This window comes from Lagopus muta, chromosome 18 (genome assembly GCF_023343835.1).
Source record: "Lagopus muta isolate bLagMut1 chromosome 18, bLagMut1 primary, whole genome shotgun sequence".
Lineage (NCBI taxonomy): Eukaryota > Metazoa > Chordata > Aves > Galliformes > Phasianidae > Lagopus > Lagopus muta.
In genome coordinates this window covers 4,112,854-4,126,233 of record NC_064450.1, presented here as the reverse complement: position 1 = coordinate 4,126,233, position 13,380 = coordinate 4,112,854, and the positions used below count along the sequence as shown (strand labels likewise).

At 46.5% G+C, this 13,380-nt stretch overlaps 1 protein-coding gene across 2 annotated transcripts in view; it reads left to right on the top strand.

The window, feature by feature from the left end:
• The first annotated feature begins 5,570 nt into the window (after positions 1 to 5,570).
• SEC14L1 (SEC14 like lipid binding 1) overlaps positions 5,571 to 13,380 on the top strand; it is a 34,912-nt gene continuing 27,102 nt past the window's right edge. Inside the window, exons 1-2 of one of the 2 annotated variants that reach the window (XM_048964901.1) lie at positions 5,571 to 5,701; positions 6,628 to 6,718. In XM_048964901.1, the coding sequence (XP_048820858.1) occupies positions 6,656 to 6,718 (63 nt within the window). In that variant the 5' untranslated portion in view covers positions 5,571 to 5,701; positions 6,628 to 6,655. Of the gene's footprint in view, positions 5,702 to 5,910; positions 6,020 to 6,627; positions 6,719 to 13,380 lie in introns of those variants that run through there. The other variant, XM_048964902.1, reaches the window with a different exon arrangement.

Below are 13,380 nucleotides of genomic sequence, written 5' to 3'. Positions count from 1 at the left end.
AGGTTATTTTGAGGCTGTTGTTGGGAAGCTGCCCCAGAAAAAACTCCACATCTCACTGCAGTTCCACCTCTTCCCTCCCTGCTGGGGCTCCCCTGCCCAGTGCTGACAGCTACAGCCACAGTGAAGCAGAGCAGTGTGCTGCTCCCTGGGATGGAAATCGCTGGGGCCAGTGGCACAGAGCAATGGGAAGGCACAGCTCCAAATCCCACTCCCCATCCAGGCTCTCTCTGCTGCAGGAGGGTGATGTTTTATGTGTCTCCTTGCTTTCTCCCAAGCACATGCACGCTGTGGAGCACAGGAAGGTTCCTCCCCCATGACAAGGAAAAAGAAATTAGCAAGCAGATTGAGCGTGGATAGCAAATAATGAGATTGCCTTGGATACAGGGCTGGAATTCATGCAAAGAATTCTGCTGATCGGAGGAGATAAGCAGCATTTCTATGGGCTGTGAGCAGTGCTGTGAAGCTCGTTTCTCAAGTGTTTTCTTCTCAGAGTGCTTGGATGAAGGCTGCCAGCAGAGGATCGATCCATGCATAGGCTGGGCTGCTTTAGCTTTTACACTCAGAGCATGGTCTAAAACAACCCAAACCCTGGAATAGCCATCCAGGTAGATATTTTGGTGTGGAAGTGCTTCATAATGACACACCTCGTTTTCCTCAGGCATGGAAATAAACTTTACAGATATAAGCACCTTCATACCAGCAGTGCAGCATCCACAAAGCAGGCTTGTGCTGACCCTGACCCTGTGAAAGGGCTCAGTGTTCACACACAGGGAGCAGACCGTGCTCTGGTGCAGTGCATGCTTTGAAAGGAGCTGGGTTTGCAGAGAACTTTCAATAACAAGTAATTGTTTCTTATTACTCCTCTGGTGTTATTAAAATAAATGCGTAATAATCAGAGCATTTTACAGGCAAATAAAGACAGCGTGTAGCTAGTGAACATCCAGTAACTTGATTCAGCACTCGTTGAAGTAGGGGAGAGTATTTACACTGTCAGACTCATTTGAAGGAGGGATATTACTTTGTTTTTATCTGTGTAGGAAATTTGCATTTGCTGTGCCTCTTAGTCAAGATTGATATTTTGTGAGTACGGAGAAGTGTCATTAATGAATGGATCAGATCCAGGTGGCCCTGCAAGTCACTTGAGGAAATGACTCCTACCGGGAGCCCCAGCAGGCATCAGGGCAGCGGCAGCTGGGCTTAAGTGGCATTTCCAAAGGCACTTAGAAAAGCTAAGCGTTCCCAAAAGCCCACTAAACCCTTCCTTGCTTGCAGTTCCAGCTTCCTGTGCCACAAACACGACTGCATCTTTGCTAATAGTAAATAAATTATCATCCAAGTGTTTTTATGCTGACAAAAAGGGGAGCGTGTTCCCTTTGGCAGTGTGGCCCTCCCATGGCACCTCGTGTCTCGGGGATAAAATCATCTTGGGGGTCCCAAAGGCTGCCTCCCCCTCCCCACATTCCCTAACAGGTCTGTGCTGTCAGCCTCCTGATGTTACAAACATCCAGCACAGGCATTGAGATAAGCATTGGGTCTGATGCTTCACTTGGTACAAACGCTCTGCTAGCTCTCCTCATGCTTTAATTATCCCTTACCAGCAGCCCCCACCCCTGCACACCCGCTCACTGCTCTAACAGTGCTTACAGGCAGCAGAACCACGCAGGAAGCACTGTATGGTTACGGGCTTCGCGAGAGAGGATGTGAATAAGGGCTGGGATGCTTTCACATGCTCACCCCATTCATATATCTGATGAATCACAACTCAGTCCTATTTGCTGATGCTTGTCTACGTAGCTTTTAATGTCATTGGCAGCCATGCTCTGATGTCAGCTGCTGCAGCCCGAGTGCTGGCAGCTGGTGTTTCTGACAGCTCCTAGCCTAGAATTCAATTTTCTATCAGTCCCTTCAGAAGAAAGGGAAAGAAAAACAACCAACAAACCATGTTTCTGCCTGTTTGTGGCATCGAAACATAAAGGGCTGCAGGGTACAAGTTCATTTATGGCTGTTCTGCACTGTGACACGTGGGAAAACTCAGATAAATGGAATAACAGTGTAAAGCTACACCCTCATTTATACTGCACCGCACTACTGCTCACTCAAGCCAGCTCAACCCTAAGTGAACATCACTGCACAGGTTTCACATCTCTTAGGTTTCGTACATTAACAGCATCCTCCTGGACACAGAGATGTTTTACTCCATTCCTAATTTTGTCAAGGGTGGAAAAGTACCACAGGGCTAAAAGGCAGCAGCATGTGGGAATGAAGGCATCACTGTGGAGCACAGAGCTCTGGTCTGCTTCGACGCTGACTCACTGCATTACTTTTTGTGGGGCATTTTCTGAGCCTCTGCTTACGTCTGTATGTTGGGATGGATAATATATTCCCTAACATTGCAAAGGGTGTGAAGATCTCCAGAGATACGTGAGCGTTATCCTCTTCCTGTGCAGTGTTTCCACAGCATGTGCTGTGCAGGGAGCTTTCAAACACACATCAGCTGTTACACAGATGAGCACATCCAGATATGTCTGGAGGACCCAACTTGGATGTCACAGCTGCTTTGGTTCTAAGAGTGAAGGGCTGAAGGGATTCAGAGCAGCTGATAGCCTAGAAAGGGAAGAAAGAATTGTGACACCCAGCTAAGTACACGTAATGTGCTTAATAAGAAGTGTGTGTAAGGCAGAATCGTATGTCTGCGGGGCACACTTCTGCCCTACCAACTGCCTGCCAGTTATCTTGCTTGTTTTATGTGCAAACACGACTGTTTAGAAGCTTTTTCGTGGTTTCAGATGTTTAGGAAGCAGCAGGCATTTATTTCAATTTAGCCAGAGGTACATAAAATTCCACTGAGTCAGGCATAACTGATTTATTAGGGAATTACTCTGGAAGAACTTCATTATATCTGAACTCAAAATCTTACCCCTTCTGGAACATTTAACGTGCTTAGTGCTTAGCAGCAAGAACTTGAATGAAGGCATTCCTGGTTTGTCGCCAGCTCCTAACAATCTCCTCAGTACAAAAGCTGTGAAGATGAGACCAGCTGGACAGAAAGAAGCAATGACAGCTTCACCTTTACCTGCACTCCTTGGGATGCAAACAGAAGAGAGCAAGACGAGTTCCTGCCTGCTGGATGCCACAGCCCTGCACCCACTCACAGCAAGGCCAGGAGGCATTCTGTGTGCGTGTACATCAGCCCCATTCTGCTCCCAGGCAATTGCACTTTGATTTAGCTGATATTAATAATAAAGGATTGGCTGCCAATCGCTCTCATTTCCATGGGAATATTGCCCCGAAACAGGAAAAATGTCCGGGCTTTGAGTTGTGTAACCAGAATGACCAGAATTCATAATGGGAAGGAAGGAAGGCCAGAAAAAAACGCTCACGTGCTGGGCAGCGACTGGCCTTGCATGACCTCCATAAGGCCTGCTTCCCTCCCTGTCTGGCATGCCTCATGCCTTATTTTCTGAAAATATCAGTCTGTACTTGCAGCCTTTGCCCCTTGGGCTTCAAATCTCAGCACCTCTCACTGCATTCCTTGAGCTTTTCACCCACTCCTTCATTAATTCATATTCCACCTAGTGATGCCACGCTGGAGCTTCCATAGGAGAAGATGTAACAGGAATGCAAACAGTAGAAACATTTAAGAGCATTCTACTTTCCTCTGCTGCGTCTATCTTGTTCAGATTATTTCTACAGCAAAAAGCCAAGACATCTCCTGCGACCCATTTGGACATTAAATGATGCACCGATAACGCCCTCACTTTATCCATACATTTCAGAGCCTTCACAGAGCTTTTCTGGCCTGGCTGTCTGGTTAAATGCAGCAGTGGCAGCTAATCAGATTTCCCAGTCTCAAAATGGAGAAGTGTTATGAACAAAGAGGAATCCGAGTGGGCGTACATTCCTCACCCCTGCTACGTCGGTAGAATTATATTTCAGGCTTTCAGAGCAGGAAAAGGATGTTGCAGGCGTAATGGCAGGCAATATCAATCAGATAACTCCATCTAATTACAAAGGCACTAGATTAACTAGTGAACCTCACTTACACGAGTGCAACTGGCCAAATACCACCACAGAAAACTGATTTAGAGAAACAATTGCTCAACACGTTAAACAACGTCTTGTAAGGACAGGTTTCAGATCAGACTACAGACTTTTATTGACTAAGACAAGTGGTTTGTGTAAGAGAGAACTGCTGCTGAATCACTAATTACTAGTAACCACAAATTTAGCCTTCCTAGAAACAGAATTGCACCAAAAGGACTGGGTAATGACTCTAAATTTCAGTGGATTTATTTTTCGGAGCCAGCAATCAAACACATTTAGGGTGAAAGAATTGCTTTAATGGAGTCTCTGGAGAGAACAGAGGCATTTGCCCCTAATTTTCAAGTCCTTATTCTAACACAGACTGCTGCATGAAGCATGGTTGTACTTCTTGCTTCCAGCACACCGTGGTGTGACTGTGTAGCAGGAAAGAATGCTTTTGGACACCCGTGAGCACCCTGGTTGAGGGCTGTGTGCGTTCCCCTCAGGTGAGTAACCCAGCTGGGGTTGTGACTGAAACACTTCAGTACTCTCACTCAGAAGATACCATCAGTTACATCAGGCTTCAGCCTTCCACCTTTCATGCCCCAGGCAGGCTTCTGGGGCAGTTCCTTGTCCTCACTTGTCTCCCCTTGCCCAGCAGTCCTCCTGAGGCATCCTGTGATGCTATCAGGGCTGCTGCTGATGCTCTCAGCATGGGCCTATGCTGCGTACCCAGCACAGAAGTGCCTCTGGAGCTCAGCGTCATCACTGAGCTTGGACCTCTTGGACCATCACATCCAACCCCATGCCCACCGACCACATCCCTCAGTGCCACATCTCCACAGCTCCTGATCACCTCCAGGTATGGTGACTCCACCATCTCCATGGGCAGCTGTGCCACTGCATCACAACCCTTAGGAAGAAGAAATATTTCCTGATATCCAACCTGACCCTTCCCTTGTGCTTGAACTTGAGTCCATCACCTCTCATCGCTGTTACCTGGGAGCAGAGCCTAATCCCCACCTCACCACAACCTCCTGCCACGGAGATGCAGTGATGAGGAATCCCCCGAGCCTACTCTTCTCCAGGTTGACCCGTCCCACACTCCTTTCATCCACTGCCTTGAGGACGTGTGCCTCAGACCCGGCACAGGTCTCACACTCAGGTGTCCCACCATCATGCCTCACACCCAACCTCTCCATCTAACCTTACAGCCCGCACTTTGAACCCTGAGGAGCTGCAGAGATACAGCTTTGCCTCCTATGAGTAACACAGGACCCACGTTGAGGGGAGTGACGGAGGACTTGAGACCAGCTGGAAGAAACTGGGCGAACAGAGCCCACAGCTCCACGAGGAGCAGCCCCACCCCTCACAGACACACAAAGCCATGGACCGCACTGCGCATGCACACCCCCGCACCAGCGAGCCGCAACGCGCAGGCGCAACTACAGCGGGAAGCGAAGGCTCCCGCCCCCACCTTCCTCCTCCGCCGTTGCGCCATCACGCATGCGTCGAGCTGGCCGGCGGCCAAGCCCCGCCCCCCGCCCCGTCACCACTAACAACGGGCGGCGCTGTGCTCCTCCTCCTCCTGTGCCGGAACCGGCGGCGGCGCTGCCCCGCACCGACATGAGGAGAGCGGAGAGCGGCTGGGCGGCGTGACGGCGGGCTGTAATAAGCGGTAAGCGACTGTCCTGCGCGCGGCCCCACGCACCCAGCCCGCTTCACCCTCAGCTCCTCTCCTCGTTGCATTGGCGGGGAGCCCTCGGCCCCGCGATCCCCAACAGGTGCCCGGTGCGGGGCGGCAGCGCCGCTTTGTTGCGCGGCTCTTTTGTTCGCGGTGCCGCCGCTCCGTGAGCCGGGCTGAGCTCTGCTCGAAGGGCTGCGGGATCGCGCTGAGAGACCAAAGTGCGGCGAAGTTGTTGTGTGAAAGCCGTTTCTCGTTCAGATGAGCCTGGCGGTGTGTTGCTGTACGGCCAGTCGAAGCGATCGCGTTGGGGTGAGGTTGGGTCCGGTGCCGGTGGATTCCTCGTTGGCTGTGCGTTGGAATGTCTGGGGAGGAAATGAACCTTAGGGAGGAACTACAGACGGACATTGCCGAAGTTTTTTTTTCTCAAGAGCGCTGGTTCTGCTCGTTTGGAAGCAATATCTGAAGGCGTTGTGTCTGTTCGCTGTGATCTCCTTTTCGCTTTCCTTCCGAAAGCGAAGGGTTTTCACGTTGGGGATACTTTTACTTCTCCCGTTCCTCTTGACGCCGATCCCAAACGGCTCCAAGCAGCCCCGTGCTGGCAGCCCAGCAGCGCTCCGCCCTGAGGTGCTCCCACTGTCCCAGCAGCGGCTCAGGGGATGAGCAGCACACAACGTGTGCTGGAACTTTGTCACTAAAACCGGGCAGAAATCGTGGTATTTGGTGCCTTTTTTAGAACGGCAGCTCGTTTCTAATAAAAACACACACAGCTCTTTAGGGGCTCATTGAGAAGTCTTGGTGAAGCTGTGAAAGGAGAACTGCAAGCAATGCTGTTACGTTATGCTGGAGTTGCTGTCTGAGGAGGAGTCTAAAACTGGCTACTTGCATCTGACAAATGGTTTTGAATGTTTCTTTTTCAGGTTGGAGCTGCCCTTCATAACCGCAGCCATGGTGCAGAAGTATCAGTCACCCATACGGGTGTATAAACACCCCTTTGAGTTGATTATGGCTGTAAGTATCAATTTTTTGCTTAAATTCTCTTTACTTGGTAGCTCCGTGTGTTGCTCAGTACGAGCTGGGCACCACTGATAGGTGCTGTGGAACACGCAAGTCTGAGCTGATGTACCAAATATGGGAGATGTGTGTTTTGACTGTTTCCTTTTTCCTCAGAGTATTTTTATATAACACATCCTCTTCCCTACACGTTTCAGTACAGCTCACAGACTGTTTTGTTTTAAACTTACAGCACAAGTTGCTTTGAAGTGTGCTTTCATGTTGATTATGTTCTTCACAGAGAGAGTGGTGAGGTGCTGGAACAGCTGCTCAGAGAGGCTGTGGATGCCCTGTCCATCCCTGAGGGTGTTCAGGGTCAGATTGGATGGGGCCCTGGGCTGTCTGGTCTAGTATTAAAAGTGGAGGTTGGTGGCCCTGCATGTGATGGGGGCTTGGAGCTTCATGATCCTTGAGGTCCTTTCCAACCCAAATCATTCTATGATCATTGGGACCAATCTATTCCAGGCTGGGCGAAAGCATCTAGTGCACTGATGAAAGGCTTATCGTGGTGGTTTCTTTGTTCATTTGGGCTGTAAAAGAATAGAAAACACAGAAGAAGCCATGAAAGCAGGATTAAGTGTGAACAGAGAGGAAGAAGCACTGGGAGCAGGGGCACTACCATGTGGGGAGGGGAAAAAAAAATAGGGAGGCTAGAGAGATAGCCAGAAGCTTCTTGGCTGTGTGACTGCTGGTTTGTATGCTAGTACTAAAACTAACAAAAAAAACCTTGGGTTCTCTCTTTCTCTGCCTCTTCCCCTTTCTTTTTTTTCCTTTTAGAAAATGAAGAGGAAGTCAGTCTTTGACATTTTAAAGTCTATTCAGCCAAAACCACAACTGTGGTTCTTGTGAGTTAGGAAGGGCACTTATGGGGGAGCAGTCAGGTCAGCTTCTACCAGATAAGAACAGTTAAAATGTAAATAGTCTAAAATAACTCCTATTGCTTCACTTGCTGAAAAAGCTGTGTTTAATGGCTCTGGGGGAGAGTTTTAATGGTGCTCGTTGTGTAAATATTTGGATAGATCGCATGGGCTGAGGTGCAGAGCTCCTTGTGGAAGTGATCCTTCGCAGTCACAGGGCAAAAAATGGATTAAATCACATCAGGTGAAATCCTTCAATTTCTATCATATTCCTGAAACTGCCCCCACTGTACACCTGCAGGTTTTGCTCTTGCAAACAGTTCAAGTCAGGGGATGGTTATTTTCATAAGAATCTGTGCTATGTTGAAGATGTTTGAATACCTTGTATATCTAAGCTAAGTGGCTTTGTAGAATTTAAATCTGTGTACGCAGCTCTTTATCCTTCAGTGCTAAAGCGGCCTGAGTTCTAAAAACACTGAACAGAGTTGAGTGTCTTGAACACAGTTCTGCAGGTTTTGCTGCACTGAGGAGCCTTTACCTGGCTGCTGAGAGGGAGGCACAGTTTCTTCTTTTAAGAAATCTTAGTACTGAGCTGACCTCAGGATTGTTCACAGTGCTTAATTGGGTGTAATTGGGAACACTTCAGACTATTGAGTTCTCAAGCTGTTCTGTATCTGGGGGATTACAAAACTTCCAGGATAATTTTTAGCAAATATTTAGCCTTTTTTTACATAGAAGACTTTTTTTCTTCTCCTGTAAAGGGAAGGAGGCTACACTGCATATGCAGCTTTAGGAAAAGAACCATCAGTGAAAGATTAAAACAGTGAACAAAGAGGAGAAGAATGTTTATAAAGAAGAAGGTCAGTTGGCTTGATACTTGCTGAGCCCGGAAGTCAGGATTAGTGATAATACTTATTTATGTTGGGCCACAGGTTACTATTTGAGCTTGTTCAGAACGTGTTCACTGGGTGACCATCCTTCTGCCATGTTGCTTCTGTTACTTTTTTGGTTTTTAGTGGATGTGGTAATCTACCCCAACTGTTAATGTATCTCCTGAAGAGTGCAAGAGAGTCTCTGTGAGCCAAGTTGTTCCAAGAATATGAACAGTATCTGATAGTTGGATGCTTTTTGGTACTGTTTCCCTTTGGTTCAGGATCAGTAAGCTTCCTACTTGCCTACTTTGCCCATCACGGATTTCAAAGAGGTTCTTGAGGGGAGAATGAAGTACAATTAGCACTCAGTTCACATTGCTCTCATGTGGGGAGCTTTCTTCTCTCTCTGAAGGATGAGCCCAGTTACATTAAGACCAAAAACTGGATTTAATTCCCCTTGGACCTAGACAAAGATTGACAAGTGTTTTGCAGACAGTTATGATAGGAAGACTTCAAAATGTGGGCATCCTTTCCCTTTCTTAATTCTTTATGACAGTGTTTCTCTTCTGCTCCTCCGCTGAAATCCAGGACTCAGCTATTGAACCTAATGCCTGTCTGGCAGTGTTCTTCAAGCACAGCCCCTCATCTCTTGAGTCTGGAATTGGTGAAGCGCAGTTGTAGGCAGTGACTGGGGAGATGCATTACTTTGAGCTTCTTGCCTTCCTTTAACATTAAAGGCAAGCCATGTAAAATTTAACATGAGCCACTTCCGTGGAGACGACTTATTTTTACTGATGAGCTGCGTGGTTTTGGATAATATCTAAGCTGCTTTGATAACAGTAACAACAGGATGCAAATCTTTTAATGAAGCATCTCCTGGGCTTGGAAAGCTTCTAGAATCATTGACCAGAAGTTACCATGTTGTCTGACGTGCCTGGTGCTGGCAGCACAACTTCACCACGTGGTTCTGCGTTGTGACGTGATGGTTTTGGCAGCTCTGTGGCATATGTCATAATCAATGCCTCGAACACTGCGTGTGTATATGTGTGTATTTCTCTATATGAACACTTGCACAGATGTTTATAGAATCTAAGCTTATTTGTCCCTGTTTAAATTTACTTAGTACTGAAAGCAGCTGAAATGTGGGAAAATGACAGTTTAAACTTACAGTTTCCAACTTTGGTAACTTGACAAAAGTTTAATGTTGTCTTAAAGGAGTTTGCACTGAATAATGTAGTGCCTTCAGCCAATAAGTTCATGTTAAAAGCCAGTTAAGAGGTTGAATGTTGAAGACCTCTTAACTCACACAAGGCTGAAATTAACCTTGGAGATTCACAGCTTGTTTTTGGTCAGGCACGCATTAAGTAATTCTCCTTGAGTTTAATTACCATAGTAAATTCAAGTAACAAATTATCTGCTATCATGGGGTTTCATGCAAATGGAAAATAAGATTATTGGGAAAATAACACCAAAAAACAAAAAAACCCACAACAAAACAACTTACTGAATGTCCTGAGAGCTGCAGGCTTTTCTGAGAGGTTCTGGAAGCCCCATGGAAAATGTCTTGCTCTTACAGCCCGCTTAGAAAACGTCTTATTTGCAGCCCCAAATTACTTAGTTTCAGATGCAAGCGTGACTAGCACCATGACTGAACACAGCAAGTGTGCATTAAACTATTAAATAATAAGTGTTATGTTTAGTCAAATTAATGTGCATTGTAAGAGCTTGTTGCTTTGTGATAGCTGAGGTTTCCAGATCTGCCTGTGGCAGGGACAAACTTTAGAATCATAGAATCATAGAAGGGCCTGGGTTGCAAAGGAGCACAGTGCTCATCCAGTTCCAACCCCTGCTGTGTGCAGGTCGCCAACCAGCAGCCCAGGCTGCCCAGAGCCACATCCAGCCTGGCCTTGAATGCCTGCAGGGATGGGGCATCCACAGCCTCCTTGGGCAACCTGTGCCAGTGCCTCACCACCCTCTGGGTGAAAAACTTCCTCCTCACATCCAACCTAAACCTCCTCATCTCAGTTTAAAACCATTCCCCCTTGTCTTATCGCTACCCGCCCTTGTAAACAGCCATTCCCCCTCCTGTTTATATGCTCCCTTCAAGTATTGGAAGGACACAGTGAGGTCTTTCCTGAACCTCCTCCAGAAGGTGATTTCAGAGGTGGTTTGCTGTCTTTTGAATACCTAAAATGATGTTTCCACTCTGTTAAAATACCTGGTGTTGGAGCCACACAAGGGAGTTAGGAATGCGGTCTGGACTTTACCATTGCCAAGTAATTTCTTTAATTTTAGGATTAGGCTCAGCTCTTTTCCCTTCCTTTGTAAGACTCCCAGGCCCTCATTTGCTTTGCTTCCTGGCTTTGTTGAAAATTCAGCCCTATTTGCTGTTGGAAATGCATTAGTGAGAGAGCTGTGGAACAGCACCTTGTATGGATGCACTGAGTTTGGAATCAGTGTCTGCAGCTCAGCTGCTGTTTGATGCCATTGCTGATGGTCTCTTGTGTTTGCAACGTGTTGTATGAACAAATGAGATTTTGGCCACTTGTTTGGAATGAGCTGTAGTTAATAAACATAAGAGCTAAGCAAAGCACTAGGGAAAAATATTGACTTAGCAGCCTGCTTACTGTGCAATTTACATATTATTTCATGGCATGCCTAGATATTTCCATGGCTAGCAGTTTCCTGTTCTCTGTGGGCAAGCACATGACCCAGCTGTAGCTGACAGCTGCACTTTTCTCCACCCATTGCTTTTAGTCAGGTTTTCTTGGCAGTTCTTTTATGCCTTAAAAGCTAAAACACTGCTACTGTCAAACTCTGAAAGGTGTCAATGGAAGAAAAATCAGTGTCAGTCCTGGTCTTGTTCTGAAAGCACTCAATTCCACACTTTGCAGCCATTCTGTGTCTGAACTGCTGTGAAGTGCTGCTCTATGTCTAATGATCAACCAAGGAACGTTTGGAGTTGAAAATATGTTGAATGCATGGGAGAAAGGAAATGGTTGGTATGTTCAGCAGAGTCCTGGGCGCTCCTGGTACCACGGTTAGGATCTGCATGTTTGTAATTCAATCTGCAATTAGCCTTAAGCACGCGTACAAGCTTTTAAAATCTTGTGGATCAAAGATATGGTGTATCTGTAGGTTCTAAAATCACATCCAGTGAGCAGACGGGTTAATTTAGAGATCACAGACATCAACTGCAGACGTGGGCTGAGGTATTTCCATATGGTGTGCCCTGTTATGTGCACCTCCAGCTTCAATAATCTGCATTTCCTCTTCCTGCTGCGAGCTGAAGGAGCTGCAGACAGATCTGAGCTCACATGCTCAGAAGAAACAAGTACCCAATGAAAGATGGGATAGGAGAGCCTCAGGGCTGGAAGCAGTCCCTTGGGACTTTCAACAAGTCACATTAAATCACAGTCCAGATCTTGGAACACAGAATTTAGGGGTACGTTGTGACTTTTCATAACCAGGATTGATGTTTTTGCTTTGCACTCACTTGAAATTCAGTATGTTTCTGAAAGGAGGAAGGCGATGTGATCTTAAAGCTCTTGTGTTCTGAATATGGAATGAATCTTCTGGGAATTTACAGGGAAATCTGTTAATTAGCTTAAGTAAAAATTAATTACAGGTTAGTCTTAAATGGTCTGTTTTCTCCCAAGTGAGCTCCTCTTCATTTTTTATCATGCAGTTTGAAATTACTTTGTGTATATTTTAAATGAGGAATTAGGCTGTTAAGCTGAATTACTCTTTTCATCTGATTTTTATGATGTAGTTAAGGCAGGTAACATTAGCAGCTCAGGTAAAACATTAAGTAGGACTTATTACAAGGAATTTAATCATTCTGCTTTCTCATAATCTGCGTGCTGCTTGTTGCAGTTGTCATCAATATACTTGAGGTGTGTTGTGCCTACAAGCATGCGGAGGATATGATGGCAACATGGTCCAAAGTCTGCATTGCAAGGGCTGTCTGACACCACCTGGATCTGCTGCAATGTGGAGCAGGGTTCCTACAAAGCTATAAGCAAGCACAGGCCTTCAAAATCTGAGATCAGGTGCTAAGCTTTTTCTTCTCTCTGCCCCCCTTTTGCTCAGTAATGGTGATTTCACCCCAATCCACAGAGGTTATCAGCTTGTGGTTCGTGGGCTTTCTCTTCTAGGGGTCAGAGATAGAAGAAACATGTGGTTTCTCATTACAGCCAAGTCAGCATACCAGGTTGTTCTCAATACTTTCTTGCAAACGATGCTGCAGTTCATCCGCAAGCCAGTTTGGGGAGATAAGCTGCTCAAAAAGCCATCTTGGAACAAAGAGTCAATGATTTTGTCTGCCTGGCTGCCACAACAGGCTCACTTGAGGCTGGTGGGCACCCTGTGGGAGCAGCTGCTCTTCCCCTCCTGTGCTGTTGCTGAGATGATGGCAGCTGCCATGAGAAAGCACAAGTCAGCATGGCATTGTGAGGGAGCCCTGATTCCATGGGGAATCATTAGGGATCTGCAGCCTGAAACATGCAGAAGCTGATTGCTGTAAGGCTAAGCGAAGGAGCTGCTGGAAAGTTGATTCAGCACTCTTTTGGCTTGGTGGTGTTCAGCAGGGCACAGTATTTGCATGTTGTGCTTAATGGCTTGGAAATGTAGATTCAGTGAGTTGATTTGGTATGAACAGGAATCCATCCTGACCTTAGAAAAATTAAATAATAATAATCTAGTGTCTTGCAGTCTTGTGGTTTCTTTCATGTATGAAACTTCAGATTTGATCATTTTGTGTCTTGGATTCCTCTTAAGTTATCACCAAGTAAGACCTAAGTGAGGAGTCTATGTATCAGCAAACTTGAAAATAGAAGTCTCAGAAGGCATTGCTGCATGCCAGCTTCAGTTCTGATGATAGCACAGGAAC